The 18,238-nt window shown below is 36.5% G+C and overlaps 1 protein-coding gene across 5 annotated transcripts in view; it reads left to right on the top strand.

The window, feature by feature from the left end:
• The window catches only part of LOC141573436 (guanylate-binding protein 6-like), a 29,932-nt gene extending 13,552 nt beyond the window's left edge, over window positions 1-16,380 (top strand). For 2 of the 5 annotated variants that reach the window (XM_074341571.1, XM_074341572.1), the window contains exons 4-12: window positions 929-1,038; window positions 1,238-1,434; window positions 2,772-3,017; window positions 3,770-4,050; window positions 4,760-4,972; window positions 5,900-6,002; window positions 6,345-6,538; window positions 7,500-7,683; window positions 9,855-10,694. In XM_074341571.1, coding sequence (XP_074197672.1) covers window positions 929-1,038; window positions 1,238-1,434; window positions 2,772-3,017; window positions 3,770-4,050; window positions 4,760-4,972; window positions 5,900-6,002; window positions 6,345-6,538; window positions 7,500-7,683; window positions 9,855-9,967 — 1,641 coding nt within the window. In that variant the 3' untranslated portion in view covers window positions 9,968-10,694. Of the gene's footprint in view, window positions 1-928; window positions 1,039-1,237; window positions 1,435-2,771; window positions 3,018-3,769; window positions 4,051-4,759; window positions 4,973-5,899; window positions 6,003-6,344; window positions 6,539-7,499; window positions 7,684-9,854; window positions 10,695-14,866 lie in introns of those variants that run through there. The other 3 variants (XM_074341574.1, XM_074341575.1, XM_074341576.1) reach the window with 3 other exon arrangements.
• Window positions 16,381-18,238: the final 1,858 nt, after the last annotated feature.

Consider the following 18,238-nt stretch of genomic DNA (forward strand, 5'->3'; position numbering starts at 1 on the left):
ATTAGCCTGGGCTTTAAGGCCCTTGATTAGGCTGCATGAAAGCTCCCCTTAACTTCTCCAATTGCCATCAGCTCCAGTCAACTCAAATGACTCTATTTTAACTACAAGACCCCTGTATTCTCCCATCTCTAATTTTGTTTCTCTGGGTGTTTCTGTCTATGGGATCTCCTTCCTTTCTTCAGTTCCACATTTACCAGTTCTTTAATATTCAGATCAAGACTTTGAGGAAGGTTTCAGACCATATATTTTTTCTCCAACTTTCATAGCTCTGTTCTTCCTTGATAGACTTCTAAATTTTAGTTTAGTGTTAAAGCTATAGGTTCTATTGCTTATATACATTACTGAGAGTAAGCCTTTTACAGATACTGCTATCTTTGTTGCACTTACTGTTATGGATGTTTGCCCACTGTTTTGAAATAGTCATATTGAAAGGAATAAGTTTCATTTTTAGCACTGCTTTTTTGAAATCTAAGAACAGTGGGGGATATTTAGTAGCTTCCTGCAATTATTTATTGATTGGATACAATTTAAATGCCCAGTTATACCAACTATGGTATATTTTATATGGACTCTGATTAATAAATATATGTAGAATGAATAAGTGCCCGCACTCATCACTGCATACTTAATTGCACAACAGGTATTGTATTAGTTTTTCTGTATAAGTTATTTTACTTTATCAAATCGAGGAAAAAGAAAGCACTGTGAACATTAGAATCCTTTTATATATGAAAAATTTGCAAACACAAGAAATGTCTCTGTAATTATCAAAGTTGATATCCTCATTTACATCTGTCTTCAAGCAATTTCTTTGCATGGTGAGTATGTTAGCTGAAATAATAAATGAAACCATGATTGAATAAGTGTATGGAAGAATTTCTAATTTATGGGTATACTTATAATTCTCTTGTTCTAATGTGCTTTCTAGGATGAGTCTAAGAAGGATTCGTGGATCTTTGCTCTGGCTGTGCTTCTGTGCAGTAGCTTTGTCTACAACAGCATGAGCACCATCAACCACCAGGCCCTGGAGCAGCTGCAGTATCCTTCCAGGTCTTGAACCACTGTTTCACTGAATTCATGGGAATGGAGATAGAATCAGTCTCTCCTTCCCTGTCATTTAATTTCCTTGGGTGGAGCAGAGGGGACCCATGGCAAAATAGAGTGTTTATAATGCTTTTATATTCGAGAAATTTGGGAATTGTTGGTAGTGTGTTTCTTTTCCTTAACCAAGTCCTAGTTATGTGACAGAGCTTGCAAAACTCATCAGGGCAAAGTCCTCTCAAACACCTGATAGAGTAGAAGATTCCACAGAATTTGTGAGTTTCTTTCCAGACTTTATCTGGACTGTACGGGATTTCACCCTAGAGCTGAAGTTACATGGTCAGCCTATCACAGAAGATAAGTACTTGGAGAATGCCCTGAAGCTGATTCCAGGTATCAGAGCATGGCCTGGGCAGTGTATGGTCCAATAGAGGGTGGGATCTACTAAACACTGTCCCTTATCTCTGTGATTGCATTTGTATTTGAGACTAAATCAATGTCTGTGGAAATGGTGGCTGAAAAGTGGGTTGCAAAGATCTAGGGGCTACAGTTGAAGTTTACTTAAGAAAAGTAAAGTGTAAAGTGAAATTACTCAAAGCAAATTTGTTTTTTACACATCTTTAAATTTAGCATTCAGATTTAAATGGGTGCTGAAACTTTCTGAAGACTAGACACTGTGTATCCTATTTTGGCTTCTGCTTGTTTCTGTTGAAGAAAACAACTAATCAGCTAGTTGTTAGACATGAAACTGCAGTGAAAAGCATATCTAATGAACAAAATATATATTTCACATACTATTCTTATCAAAGAGGGATATATAATTTTCTAATCCTGTATAATTATATCATCTACAAAATGATTGTATGCTGTAAATAAACCTGAAGAAGTGACTGTCTTTACAATCTATGCCTTTTCAATAATACTATTTATAAGAACATTCATTTTACCTTCCACATCATAGCTTTCTCTTAATTACCACATGTTTACCCACGATTTAATTACAAGGTAATAAATTATTTTCGTTGGTTACATCTACAAGGATGTGTGTCTATTGAAACCTTGAGAAAAATATCAATTCCAATTTATTCATTCTTAATTTCATGCTTCTATTTATGCTTTCTCAAAACACCTATTGAGAAACTGGCTGGCAGGAGAGGAACAGATATAATCCTTTACCTCAAAGAGTTTATAGATTAGTGATGATACCTTAAAATTACATTTCAGGTGCATTTACCCTTCAGAGGCTTTTGCTAAAAAAAAAAAATAGATAACACTGCATCAATTATTTTCAGCATCAAAACAGTTTTCCTTAAATAATGAGGGTGTCATTCCTAATATTCCAATTTTTGCCCATGATCCCTTGTTTTTAGCTCTTCTTTTTGGTTCCACTGCTCAATTCCTACATGAGGTCGAGTTGAGTAGAAAGTTTCATTTGACCGTTCATCCTTTTAGCTGCTAGTTCAGTAGACACCTAATAGACAACCACTCTACTCTGTGCAGGTCTGGAGAGACCAGCCATAGGTTTCCTTTACTGTATCAGATTTCTCCCTAAATTTCTCAACAGTTATATCATTGGTGTAAGTCTGATGTGCAAAGAATTATTGACTATTTATGCTAAAGGAGTTCTATGTGTAGAAGATGGCAAAGACACACAAATCCCTGCTGGAAGCACCTGTAGCCCCCTTGCCTCAAGACTCTCCACACTTTAATTCCTGTTTTTCTGTCCTCAGGGAAGAATCCTAAAGCCCAAACATCCAATCTACCCAGAGAGTGTATCAGGCAATTCTTTCCAAGACGGAAGTGTTTTGTCTTTGACCGGCCAACAAATGACAAAGAAATTCTAGCCAATATTGGGATGGTATCTGAAGACCAACTAGATCCTAAATTCCAGGAGCAAACAAAAAATTTCTGTTCTTACATCTTTGCTGATGCAAGGACCAAGACCCTCACAGAAGGAATCATGGTCACTGGGAAAAGTGAGTCTCTTTTTCCCATTTCCGTGGGGACTGATACATGCTGAATACTTTATATAATGAGTTTTCTAGTATTTTTGTTTGATTCTACAAAGAATTCTGATTTTACAGATATTTATACTCCATGAAGAAATCTGTATACTTTATAATTATCTCACTTTGGGGGCTTAACAAATCCCTCCCCCAAATTGCAATTTTTGTCACTGATATCTGTGGCTTCCACTTATCTGAAAACATCCTTCACTTAGAATGAAATCACTCTCTTGGTATAAAAACAGAATACTCCATGTTTTCAAAGGAAGTCCTATACAGTAAGTGTTCTTCACAAGGAGAATTCAAAATATATTTTGAGAATTTAGAGTGGTCCAAAAATAAATATTAGCCCATAAATCACTGAAAATCCATTCAAAGCCTCAGAATTAGGAATAAATTAAGCATGGTACACCTTCCCTCATATGTCTACCTATGAAATCTATATTGTTTTCAATTTTTAAAGTGAGAAACCATATTTTCCAGGTAGTCCCTAGTATGTTAGATAGAAATAGATATTAAGATTTTTAGTTCTGTGGCCTGGAAAACCATAAAAATGAAGAGTCGGTAGGAAAATGAAGGCAATAATAGTAGAAGAATGTAGCGGTGCATGTGTGTGTTTGTGTGTGTGCATGTGTATATGACCCTAGAAGTGTAGTCTCAGAATCCTGGAGCCATTGACTGATAACTTGATATTTAGCCCCTAAATTTCCTTGCTTCTTCAGGGCTGAGGACTCTTGTTGTGACCTATGTGGACACTATCAATAGCGGAGCAGTACCTTGCTTGGAGAACGCAGTGACAACTCTGGCCCAGCTGGAGAACTCAGCTGCCATTCAGAAGGCAGCCAACCACTACAGCAAGCAGATGGCCCAGAGAGTGAGCTTTCCCACAGACACACTGCAGGAGCTGCTGGAGGTGCATGTTGCCTGTGAGAGGGAAGCCACTGCAATCTTCATGGAGCACTCCTTCAAGGATGACAAGCAGGAGTTCCAGAAGAATCTTGTGGTAATCTGTCTTAGTATTTACCATATGTCCCCTCCCCTTGAAGAATGAAGCCTAGAAGTGCTGTTACTGGTCCTATGGCTCATCTCTTACTCAGGGATAAAGTAGTCCATGTCCTTATGAGGGACAGAGTTTCAAAGGACTACATTTCCTTCTTTTTTTACTGCCAGACCTTAGGCAGTTTATCTGGAACTCTCTTTGACCTTCAATGCAAAATCAGTATAGAGATCCTCTTGAAATAAATACTTCTGTGGATTCCAAGCCTGTCCAGAACACCCAAAAGACATTCTTTACCTGGTTTCTTTTTCTGTGAACACACTCCTATGCTTGGGAGCCAAAATTTCTCTTTTCAGATCCACATCTCAGGCCACTTTCAGCTTCGGTTGCTCCTTTTTGTATGTATCATTGAAGACAGATAGAATCACTGAATGTGGCAGCTTCAAGGAACCACAGAGATTAGGTAATGCAACTCCAACAGCTCAGATGAAATACCCAAAAGGAGGTTAGGGAACTTTCCCATGGTCTTCCAGAGTTTTCAGAGCTGTGAGTAAATCAAATATTATGACTGTGTTTTATTACATGTCCTCCAACACCCCATGTTGGAGGTCTCATGAGGACCACAGTTAGACCAATCCTTCTACCAGATACTTTGGAAATTTACCTCCTCTGTGCCTTGCTTCTGGTGACATCCATCTATCTTTTTACCCTTCAGGAAATCATAAAGAATAAGAAAGAGGATTTCTTGATGCAGAATGAAGAGATATCAATCAAATACTGCCAGAATAAACTTGATCAGATTTCAAAGACACTAATGGAAAGTATCTCAGCAGGAACTTTCTCTGTTCCTGGAGGTCATGAACTCTACAGGAAAGCAAAGGAAATTATTGAAAGGGAGTATCATCAAGTGCCCAGGAAAGGAGTGAAGGTGAGGAATGAGGGAAACATGGGGAACCTACAGAATAGAGTCAAAGGGGTCTCCTGAAAATCTGAGAGCACAGCTCCATGCATGCATAAAGAGAGAGCAGGGGCTATTTGAATAGCTTTGGCTCTTAAGGTCCACTGCATGTTATTTATTCCTGAAGAGAGTAGAAATGTCAACTCCCAACCATGAGTACAGATTTCTTAAAATCCACAAGAGACAGAACAGAAATTATTCATTTTTTTTTTTTACTCAACAACATGATATTTAATGTGTTGAGCACTGACAATTTACAAGTCAGTCTTTGTATCCAAGGATGACTACAAGTGAGGCAGGAAGTCAACTACATAGACAATTACATACAAAGTTATAACACTCAGGAAAGAGCTACTTAGGTAGTAGAAACAATCATAATAATAAAAAACAACAACAATAATAATGCAACAAACATATATTGAACTGTTGTTTCCTATAGCCAAAATGTTAAGCTCTTTCCCTAGACTCTTTAATTTAATCTTTCAAATAGCATTAAGAAGCATCTACTCTCATTATCAACATTTTAAAAATCTGAACTGAGAAGCATAGGTAGGTTAAAATAAGTTGTCTAAACTTATAATCAGCTAGTGGCAGAAGAGAACAGCAGCAGAACTTGAGGCAATATTTCACATTGGGAAGGCAGGTATGTAAAAGCACCAGAGATTTTGGGTTTTCAGAACTGAACATTGTTCTGACTAGCTGGAATCTAGAGTGTGGAGGAAGAAGTAGCACTGGGCAAGAGACTGGAGGGAGATAGGTCACTCTAAGGAGCTTGGACTTGTAAGGAACCATTATGGAATATTAAACATGAAGTAAAAGTTACATGGACATACTTGTCTTGGCAGTACTTATCTTCTTTTGGAAATCTAAGTTCTGTGCTCCTTCTTGGTTCCTCAGGCAAATGAGGTCCTCCAGAGCTTTCTGCAGTCACAGGTGGCAATAGAGAAATCCATCCTGCAGGCAGATAAAGCCCTCACTGATGGGGAGAAGGCCATAGCAGGTACGGGGTAGGGCTAGGCTCACAGTGAGATGGGTAGATTCTTGCAGTGCCCTCTGACAGGTGTGAAAACAAGACTTTCCCAATACAAGGAGCTTCCTTCCTTTCTGTGGAACAACCCTGCTGCATCTGGAAACAGCAAAGGGAACTGTGGTTGGATGCCAGACAGACAGAGCCTTTCCCCTCACATTCTGAAGTGTGCTGTTGATGGTGTGGACATGGGGTGTGGGTGGACTTCAGAGATTTCCTACCTCTCTCTTCAATTTGGTTTTGTCTCTGAGCTCAGGAGGGTGGAGGTCATTCCTTACCTTATTTTCTTTCCTCTCTAAAACCTCCCTGGGGCAGAGGAGCGGGCCAGGAAGGAGACAGCTGAGAAGGAACAGGAGCTGCTGAAACAGAAACTGCAGGAGCAGCAGCAGCAGGTGGAGGCTCAGAATAGGAGTCTCCAGGAACACATAGTCCAGCTGATGGAGAAGCTGGTGAGGGAAAGAGAAAACCTGCTGAGAGAGCAGAACAAGATGTTGGAGCATCAGCTGAAGGTGAATCAGGCTGTGGTAGTAGTAGAGCTTGATAGCCTGCCCTGGTTCCTCAGGAAGGGATGGGTGAGGGTTACAGCAAGATCATGCAGGGATCACCAGTGCATTTACTGCTTATGATTTATTAAAACACTGAAGATTTTGAATCCTTCCAAAACCTTTGAGTTCTGCTCTGTAAGTAGACTTTGGAGAGTTCAGGATGAGTATGGCCCCCACTCCAAGCCCTCAGATAATATAAATAGGGTTTAATAGCCATTTTAGGAATTTTAAAATTACCTCACAGGGCTTGATTGAACAGATATTCCAACTACTGTTTAATATGAGCAACAACTAGTATGCTCTACCAAGATCACTACCTTTTACCAGGAGCCCTGCTCAGCCCAAGGCCCTGAGGTAGATCTGTACTGACATAAAACTACTAGAAATATCCAGGCTTAAAAACACAGGGAAATGATAGATTTTACACTTGCTGCATTGCCTCCAGTTGTGGACAGATCCCCAAGCTATCATGTGGCTTGGAGGGATTTCTCTCATTGTCCATCTGAACATGATTTATAAGAGATTCCTATAATTTTGTGACCATGTGTTTATAACAGATTTCTATAATATGGGTGACAGTACCATCCTGAGAGGGACTGAGAATTAGTGCAGTCAGACCAAGGCTAACTCTCACTTGCATTTTTTGACTGGAAAATATTACATTTGTCCTCATGTCAGGCTTAGCCTCCTGACCAAACCTTATGGTATATGAATATTATTAAGGCTGTAAACTACACTGTCTCTTAATATTTAGGTCCAAACCAGGAAATATTCCTTGTTACAAGAGTCTTCTTTCATGATTAAGAGAGAACAATTTTAGGAATTAATACAAAGATAGCCTGACAAAGTTTTAAAGTTTGACAAAATGAAATCCTTAAATAAATGGGGGATTTAAAAAGTTTTACTTCCTCACTTTTTTTTTAAGGTCCAAGAAGATCTGCGTACTGAAGGATTTAGAAAGAAATGTGAGGAGATGAATGCAGAGATAAATCGTTTGAGAAAGAGGATTGTTGATACTAAAAATGATGATAGTACCTTGCTTGCACAAGCCTTGGACAACCTTGGCAAAAGAATCACTTCATTATTGCCTGCCCCAGCTAACATTCTTGGTAATGTTGTGAAAGGAGTGGGCTCACTATTTAAAAAGAAGTAGCTCTCCTTGTAAAGGAATCAGATATATAATATATTATACATGTATATTCTCTGGCCTATTTCTGATGTCCATGCTTTTCACATTCATTCAGCAATGCTTTAAATATAAAAAGTGGCTTCTAGAGAATATTGATGTCTGGCCCACATTAGATAGAATAAATGAATGGACACTTTGATATAGCATATTTACTTTTAGGAAATATATATATGTGTGCAAAATCATATATATGTATATGTACATACATACAAGAGGTTCACTGAGGCTTCGCTTCTAATGGCAAAAGATTGGAAACCACTTAATGCTCATCTATGTAATTTGGTAATATATATTTTGCATGCACATAGACTAGAATACTAGATTGCTAGTAAATAGATAGTGGAGCTCTATTTGTGTAAGTATAGAACAATCTGGAAGATATGTTGTAGAGTGAAAAAATGAGGCACAAAACAGTTAGTATAAAGTGTTCACCATAAAAAAAGGCAATTATTATGGGCACTCATACATATGTATATATAGAACATTTCTGGAAGATTCATTAGAAATTGGTATCATTGGTTCTTCCTGGAGAGAACAGCTTGACATCAGGGATGGAAAGGACACATGATTTTCATTATATACCCTATCTCTTCAATTTTGCAAAGATAGCTTGTGTTATCATTTCTCAAATAACAAAGAAATCAAAGTATAATAGTAATATTTAAAATAGTAAATTGAATGTGAATAAATGGAATTGCTCATTGCTTCTAGAAATCACATAATCTGCTCAATAAGGGGTCTAAGACTAAGATCAAAATACTAGAAAATAAAATTTGCATCCTAATCTTGTTTTCACTTTGGCCTTGGTTTTTAATCCCTTATATTTGCCTCAAAAATAAGGTATGAACTTTCCTGTTACCCCTTGAAATCTCAGCAAGAGTAACCTTTACTTCATAGGTTTGAATTACACTTTTAAGGTGTTTAGAAACAAATTGCTAAACATTAAGAATATTCACTGCTGAGAGGAATTATCATCCTTAATTTCAGTGGTGGCATCTCTGCTGCAGGCAAGTACAGAAGGGGTTATTCACCACTGCAGAAATGGATGCCTTGACAGTACTGGGGAATGATAAACCCAGACACACAGAGGCCAGGTGTTGGCATTTAAACATCAGAATCCAAGTACATATAATGAGAGTAATGAGCATTGTGGTTTGTCTTAGCTCAGGCTGCTATAGCAAATTACCATAGACTGTGTGGCTTACAAAACAAACATTTATTTCTCCCACTTATGGAGACTGTAAGTCAAAATCAGTGTGCCAGCATTGTTATTTTCTTGGTAAGGGTCCTCTTCCAGCTTTACAGATGACAAGGTTCTTACTGTGTCCTCACATGGCGAAGAGAGAGAGAGAGAATGAATCTTATGATTCTGTGTTATATGGGCACTAATTAGATTCATGAAGGCCCCACACTCATTATCTAATCCCACCAATCCCCACTTCCAAGCACATTGGGACATTGGGAGTTGGGGTTTCCTCAAATGGACTTTGGAGAACACATTCAAACATTCAGTCTATAATACGGTTGGAGTGACAGCCAGCAGAACTGACCAGAGAAAAGTCTGAAGATGGCAAATAAAACAAGGTGTCTGTAGAGAAAAAAGGAATGGGGAGGAAACAATTAAACGGAATCAAGGATATTTATAGGAGGCTGAGAGGTAGCATAGATAAAAGGTTATAATCACTAGCCTTGATCTGAACCAATTTCAGATGATGGAACTGTCACCTGGAGGGGAGGGCAGGATCCTAAGAGAAAAGACCTTTAAACTCTGGGATGAGGATAAATGATAATGATTTTCACAGTCCCTCTCCTAAGGGAGTTCTGGAAATGTACTTGGATATGTGTGCTGGGAAATGAGAATGCCCAAACATTTCAAGGACTCTCAGAATCAGAATCCAAGCTAACAGTGGTGTTCAGATCCTGAAAAGACATCACAGTTTCCCTGTTAGAGATGCACATGGCATCATGGTAATAAATGCTGTCTTGGCCCAGGTGCAACTAACTTGGTCTAGTATTTGTTTTCAAATAAAAGTAAAGTTCATCTGAAGACAGACACCATTATATGTATTTTTTTTCTGTATATCTTCATAGTGTATGTTTTGGCACAGATGGTACTTAGTAGAAACTTCTGGAAAAAACAAAAAGCTGACACATGTGTGATTGTTTTCAATTGCCAGAATTCCATGAACACTCCAAAGTTCTGAGGTAATAGATTGTTTGGATTTTAAATATTAGATTAAAGTCTCTAAGTTAACTTAAGGGCCAGAGGAGCAGAAGAAAATCTTTCATTACAGTCTCCCCCTCTGTGACCTTATGCACACAGTCTCTGTATCTCTGTGAGGATGTTAACTCATCTCCACTGGAGACTTTAAATGATTCCATCTAGCCATGGCTTCAGGTGTTCCGAGGGAGGAATGAATGGCTTTGCCTTTTAAAGAAGAAACCATATAGTAATGAATATGTGACCAATATATTGTGGGGTTTAGTGGAAAAGCAAACTATTCTACAGAAGTATCTGTATATTTGTCCCCACTGAGAGCTTGACTTAAGCAGATGTTCAAATCCCCTGGACTAGACACACCCTGAATTGAAGAGCAAAGAGAAGTCTTGCCTTTTTTAGACTCGACATGTAAGTGATATCACACTGTACTTGTCTTTCTCTGACCTATCTCACAGCATAATGTGCTCAAGGCCCGTTGATGTTGCAAATGGCAGGATATCCTCCTTCCTTGTGACTGAATAATATTCCCTTGTGTATATGTATATGTATATGTATATGTGTCACATCTTTTGTATCCATTCTGGTGTTGATGGACATTTAGGCTGTTTTCATTTCTTGGCTATTGTGGCTAATGCTGCAATAAACATCAGTGCAGATGTTTCTTTGAAATACTGTTTCTATTTCCTTTCAATAAAAAATAATAAAACTGACTTATAATAATCACTTAGAAAAATAAAAAGGCTTTAAAAAGTAGTTAACAGTTTATTCACATATCTATTCTAATCCTCATTAAGGAATGCTTAGTTCTAATTATTTACACTATTTGCTAAATTCTTATGTCCTCCCTGCCATTCTTCTGGATTATGTAAAGAGAGAAAAATAAAGATCTTATCCTCATGCAGCTTACACCATGTATGGACCTTACATAATGTTATTTAGGCAGAAATAAATATTGTAATTATATATATGCATATACGTGTGTGTGTGTATGTATGTATGTGTGTGTGTGTGTGTGTGTGTGTGTGTGTGTGTGTATCTTATGTGTAGTGACCAAGAATCTAAGTAGCAACCAAATAATCATTTTTTTAAGTTTGCTTTCAAACTAGTGCATCTTGCCTGGGGATATAGTTTTGTATTATAGAGCCCTAAGGACCAAATATGATAACATTAAAGTAAGGTAAAACCCAGCATGCATGGTGATTGAAACAATGAATAAATAGATTAATGGTTGGATGAATGAATAAGTGTGGCATTTGTTTATCTTTTCAAAGGGTAATAAATATCCCTCCTATTACCAATAGGCAAAAATCTAAAGGCTTTGATGAAGAATTTTGTGTTCTTTGATCTCTATTCCTCTATCACCTGTATAAATTTATTATATTTAAACAAACTAAAGTGGATTCTGTTTCTATGACTCTACTAGGACTGATATGTCAACTCTGGAATGTTCTTCCTTGTCTCCCTTTTTCCATGGAAGTGTGGTTGTGCTACTCAACCGTGTTATTTGGATGGAATCTCTTTTACTTCAGATAATGTGATCTTTTTCTCTGACCACTGTTTTTGTGGACAAGTGGCCCACTGTTTTGTGGACATTGGTCCCAGGCTGCATTGAATATGGTGCCCACTCTTGGCCCAGGAAACAGTCCCTGATCAAACATGAGTAATGAATTCCTCCCCTGATATATTTGGTCTAAGGCCCCAATCTCTCTCTGTCCCTGCTGACTGTCCATTAATATAGATAATGCAGTCAATCAAGTTGTATTTCCCTTCCACTTAAAGTACCTAATTATTTTATTTTGATGAAACATGCACAAGTATTTACTATTTTATCTATTTAAAGTGTACAATATAATGGAATTAAGTAAATTCACATAGATGTTACAATCATCATCACTATCTACCTCCAACCCTTTTCATCATGCTCAACTGAATCTCTGTATCCAATGAAAAAGTCCCCATTTCCCTCTTCCCAAGCTCCTGGTAATCTTGAGTAAACTTTCTGTTTCTATGAATTTAACTACCCTGGATACGTCATAAAAATGACATCATATAGTATTTTCCTTTTTGTGACTGGCTTATTTCAGTTAGCATAATGTCCTCAGGTTTATTTAGGCTGTAACATGTGTTAGAATATCCTTCTTTTTAAGGCTGAATAATATTCCATGGTAAGAAGGTACTACATTCTATTTTATTTTTTTAATTTTTAATTTTCATAGAACTTTACATTTCCACTTAATTTGCAATTATTACATAATACTGACTATGTTCCCTGTGTTGTGCAATACATCTTTGTAGCCCGTCTTATACTCAATATAGTGTTACTCCCACTCCTCCACACCTATATTGCTCACCCCACTTCCGACTGGTAACCACTGGTTTGTTCTCTATATCTGTGAGTCTGCTTCTTTTTTGTTGTTGTTTTGTTATATTCAATAGTTTGTTGTATTTTATACATTCTACATATAAGTGATATCATATAGTATTTGTCTTTCTCTGTCTGACTTATTTCACTTAGATAATGCCATCCAAGTTCATCCATGTTGCTGTTAATGGCAAAATTTCATTTTTTATGGCTGAGTAGTATTCCATTGTGTGTGTGAGTGTATAGTATACAGTAAATATCTATAAATATTATATCTATCTATATGTATGTGCATGTTTGTGTGTATCATATCTTCTTTACACATTCATCTGTTCATGGACACTTAGGTTGCTTCCATACCTTGGCATTTGTAGATAATGATACTATGAACATTGACATGCAAGTATCTTTTCAAATTAGTGGTTTTGTTTTTGTTTTTGGTTTTGGTTTTATATACCCAGGAGTGGAATTGCTGGGTCATATGGTAATTCTGTTTTGAGATTTTTGGAGAAACCTTCTACAGTGGCTGCATGAATTTACTTTCCCACCAAGAGGCTACCAAGGGTTTCTTTTCTCCACATCATTGCCAATATTTGTTATTTGTGATCTTTTGATGACAGCCATTCTGACCAGCTAATACACTAAAATTTATTTACCCATTCATATGTTGGTGAATAACTAGATTGTTTCCATTTTTTTTTATTGTTTTGAATAATGCTATTATAAACATTGATGTACAACTATATATTTGAGTTCTTACTTTCAGTTTTTTGAGATATATAACTAGAAGTTGAATTGTTGAATCAAATGGTAATTTTATGTTTAATTTTCTAAGGAATTGTTATACTGTTTTTTACAGCAGCTGTTCAATTTTGCATTCCTACCAATGATATACAAGATTATCAATTTCTCTACATCCTCACCAAAATTTGTATTCTGTTTCTAAAGAAAAGGCAACCATATTAATGTGTGTGAAGTATATCTCATTTCCTTAATGAATAATGGTGATGAGCACCTTTTCAGGTACTTATTGACCATTTATCTCTGTTATTTGGAGAAGGTCTCTTCAAGTCCTTGACTATTTTTGAATTGAGCTCTTTGTTTTTGATTTCATTGTTGCTGAGTTAAATGATTCTTTATATATTCTGAATATTAATTTCTTATCAAATATACGATTTGTAAACATTTTCTCCTATCCTGTGAGTTGCCCTTTATATTTTGATATTGTCCTTTGATATGCATAAAAGTTTTAAGTTTTTGTAAAAACCAATTTATCTATTTTTTCATTTGTTGTCTGCACACACCTTTGGTGTATATCCAAGAAATCATTGCCAAATGCAATAGAATGAAGAGTTTCCCTACGTTTTCTTCTAAGAGATTTTGTTCAGCTTTTACATTTAGATCTTTGTTCTACTTTGAGTAAATGTTTGAATATGGAAGAAGGTAGGGTATAACTTCATTCTTTTGCATGTGAATATCAAAATTCCCCAGTATCACTTGTTGAAAATATTGTGCTTTCCCCACTGAATGGTCTTGACACTGTTACCAAATCATTTGACCGCATATGAGAATATGTATTTACTCTATTGGTCTATATGTATATTTGGATTACAATAGTTTGTAGTCAGTTTTGAAATCAGGAAGTATGATATCTCCCACTTTGTTCTTCTCTTTCAAGATTTTTTCTTTGCTTATTGGGGATCTCTTGAAATTCCCTATGAATTTTACAATGACTTTTTCTTTTCTGGAAAAATATTCAAAATTTAATAAGAATTACATCAGATCTGTAGATTGTGTTGGGTAGTACTGACATCTTAGTGACATTAAAACTTCCAACCTATGAACATGGATGTATTTCTATTTCTTTATGTCTTATTTAATGTCTTTTGGCAACGTTTATAGTTTTCAGTATACAAGACTTCTTCTAGGCTAAATTTACTTTTAATTATCTTAATCTCTTTGATCCTATTTAAATAGGATTGCTTTCTTAATTTTTTAATTGTCATGTTAGTGTATAGAAATGCAACTGATTTTTAATTGTTGATTTTGTATCCTCCAAATTTGCTGAAATTGTTTATTTTTCTATTATTTTTTGGTGAAAACTTTGATATTTCTATATTTAATACCATGTCGTGTATTAAGAGAGAATTCATTATGTCATTTCCAAATTTAAATCTCTTTCTTTCCCTTGTTTTATTACACTGGCTAGTACTTCTAATAGTATGTTAAATAGAGGAGGTAAAAATGGGCATTACTGTCTTTTTCTTTACCTTAGGGGAGAAGATTTCAGTCTTTCATCATTGAATATGATGTAGCTGTGGATTTTTCATGCATGGTTTTTATCATGTTGAGGAAGTTTTCTTCTATTCCTAATTTTTGAGTTTTTTTTTTTTTTGTAAAAGAAAGATTATTAAATTTGTTCAAAGGATTTTTGTGAATCAATTGGATGACCAATTTTTTTTCTTTGCTCCCTTAATGTGGTATATTATATTGATTGATTTTTCTATTTGGAATCTACAGGATATAATCAACATTTATAGAATACCAAAGACATCAGAATACACATTCTTCTCAAGCTAACATGAAACATTCACCAAGATAAACCTCATTATGGATCATTAAACACGCCTTAAGAATTGAAAGGAACAGAAATGTTACAATGTATGTCTCAGACTACAGTGAAATTAAACTAGAAATCAACAATGGAAAGATAGCTGGAAAGTCCTAAAATACCTGGATAGTAAACAACAAACTTCTACATTATACATAGGTCAAGTAAGTCTCAAGAGGGATTTTAAAATGTATTCAATGAAATGAAAATAAAAATACAACTCATCAAAATTTGTGAAATGCAGTGAAAGTTGAAGGAGACTTGTACGACACTTTTGTCATGGTATATAATCTTATGGAGACCATAAACTCAATTTTGTGAAGAGGCAAAGAAGACACAAAGCAGCAGTTCCCAGGAATGGAAATGATCCTAAAATTAAATTAAGAAATGATTTCAAAGCAAAGAACAAATCCAGGGTGTTGCCAGATAAGAGAAAAAAAAAAAAGATGGAGGGCTCAAATATGAAATGAAGAATGTGACTGAAGAGTCTTTTGTTTAAACCTCAGAATCTTTAAGGTTGGATCCTTGGAGTATGACATAGTAAGAAAAAGACTCTCTGAGGAGATACAGTGTGTATCATAGATGCTGTCAAACAATTGGTTTTCTAGAAAGTTTAAGGGAGTTTTCCTCAGCCTTCTCAGCAAAAACCCAAGGTAGGGATAGGGCTACATTGAAAGTATTTGTGGGTTCAGCATTGTTGAGCCTTGATGAAGCTCACCTCAGAAGGCTTAGACCAAATCAGAGGGTATTTGTGCTAATGAAGAGCTACAGGGGCACCTGTTGATCCAGCCCTGGCATTCCCATGCATGACTATACTTTTATACATTTTTCCTTACCATTTTATTCTCTTCTCTGTTTTTACCCTTTGTTTTTCTTTTTTCTTTCTCATTTCTTTACCTCTTTTTGGACAGTTTTATGTAAGTAATGTACAGAGGACAGGCCTTGGAGTCAGAGAACTTGCATCTGAGACTAAGCTCTAGAACCAAGCTAAGTGACATAGAAGAGATTAGACCTAATCTCTTCACCTGAATAAATGTAAGGATAATATCTAATTTACTGTGTGATCATGAGAATTAGAGATAGTAAGTGTATTCCTTAAAAGGTAGAAAGTGTCCAATAAGAGTGGCTGTTATATTATTTTTATTACTGTTACTACAATTATGTTTATGTGGTTGATTTGAGTTCCTGGAGCAGCTGTTAGTAAACTCTACACTGAGTCTTTTTACTCTTTACATATTCTTTACTATGATTATTTTTATGAGGATGATTTAGATTTTGATAGCTGCTATTGAGCTCTCTTAGTCTCTTTACAGCAGAGTATCCATCCCAAGATGTTATGAGTGCTGGCTGCTGGAAATGCTCACATGATCTCCCTTGAGAAATGCCTGGCAACCTCCTGTGTCTCCACTTCTCTAAAGATTTATTCTCAGAGGATTCAAGCAACAAATCATCTACAGGAATTGCCATCTTATGCTTTGCTTTTAAGATACTAACATTAGAAAATTATTTTTTTAATTTTTATTTTTAATACTACAAATATATCTTAGGCCTTCCACTAGCAACCAAAGATACATCAAGCCCTCAGCTAAAGAGAATGCTAATCTATACTGGATCAGTTTCCCCTTCTTGGCTCCACTTCTGGCACTATGGTGTGCAAGTCAGAATCACTCCTCAGCAAAACTGATGAAATTTTTTAAAAACCCATTTAAAAATAGTTGGCCTTATAAGCATAAAAAATGGAAGTGTTGCTACAGATATACAGCAAATAAGGACATATTTACTCAAGAATATTTACTAAAACTCCATAAAATGATGAGTCTTTAGTATTTGAAGATCTGTACTGTTACCTCCTCCACTCATTGAGCTGGGAACTCCACCCAGACTTGTACAACCAAGAACACAAATTTCTGACTCCCCCCAGGTCCTGGTTGCAGGGTTGTCTTCCTGGGAAGGACAGGATATTAGCATTTCTCATACTGTCCCATGATGCTTGTTGCTGAGGCAAAGTTCTGGACAAGTGCAGCCAACAGGTGGGGACTCCATCCTTACACCAAGTTTCCTCTCATGAGACAAAGGTTGTACCTTGGGCATGGTAGGACACTGAGGTCCCAATTGCTCTTGACTCAGCTCATAGGACAGGGGATTGTGCCAAGGGAGACAAGCCAAAGACACCTCGGGCTCTTGCTCATATATCCACTGAGCACTTAGTTCTTCAAACTGGACTGTCTCTTAGAATTGACCTATTGGTCCTTACTCCAGCACCAGAGTTGTGGCTTAGACATTTTTCCTGGGAGGAAAGGTAGTCCATAGAACAGAGAGCTCAAATTATCTCCCCAAAGGAGCCAACTTTATTTCCAACAGCATATGAAGTTCAAATCTAAGGGTGCTTTCAAAAACAGTAGAAGTGTTGGTGAGAGGCAATGGAGAGGAGACTGATAAATTCATTGAAGATGCAGGCTAAATGATAAGCCAATTAGTTGCTGGAGAAAAATGAGAAAACAACTGCAAGAATTAGAGTCTGAATAAATTTCAAACATTGGCCATCAGGAACTGTCCCTTCATACCAGCCTGAATATGATTGGATTAGGGTGTAAATAATTTATTCTCCAGGGCATTGTTACAAACAATAGAGCTTTTAACCAGCAGTTAGTGGAGTTTCATAGGTTAGTGTGGTCAGGTAACTAGACAAACACTGCCAAAGTCCTGCTAAAACCCTGTTATCCCAGAGTGGCTGGGCATATCCAAGGACAAATCTCTGAGGAAAAACATTAGAGGCTTTATTCTGTGTCTGTTTAGGGGATAGAGGGGGAGGAGCAGGGAACAGACATCACTAAAATAATCCAGTTAGTCCTTAAACAAGTAAACAAGCTAACAACAATGACAAGCACTGAAAGAGGGGAGAGATGAAGTCAGTACCCAAAGTTTCTGCAATATCTAAAATGTTCATTTTCCAAAAAATATTTTGAGACATGCAAAATAAGCAGGAAATTATGGCCTAGATACCAGAAGAAAAGCAGGCAATAAAGCCACCTGCAGGAGTGACCAGATGTGAGAAAACAAGCCATTATAAATATGTTCAAAGAAACAAAGGAAACCATGATTTTAGAAGTAAAACATGATGAGAGTGTCACATCACATAGAGAACATTAATAAAGAGACAGGAATTATTAAAAAATAACCAAATGGAAATTTGGGGGCTGAAAAGAGCAAAAACTGAAATTTAAAACTTTGCTAGATGGGATCAGTAATACATTTAAACTGGCAGAAAGTAAAAGTACTTA

This window comes from Camelus bactrianus, chromosome 15 (genome assembly GCF_048773025.1).
Source record: "Camelus bactrianus isolate YW-2024 breed Bactrian camel chromosome 15, ASM4877302v1, whole genome shotgun sequence".
NCBI lineage: Eukaryota > Metazoa > Chordata > Mammalia > Artiodactyla > Camelidae > Camelus > Camelus bactrianus.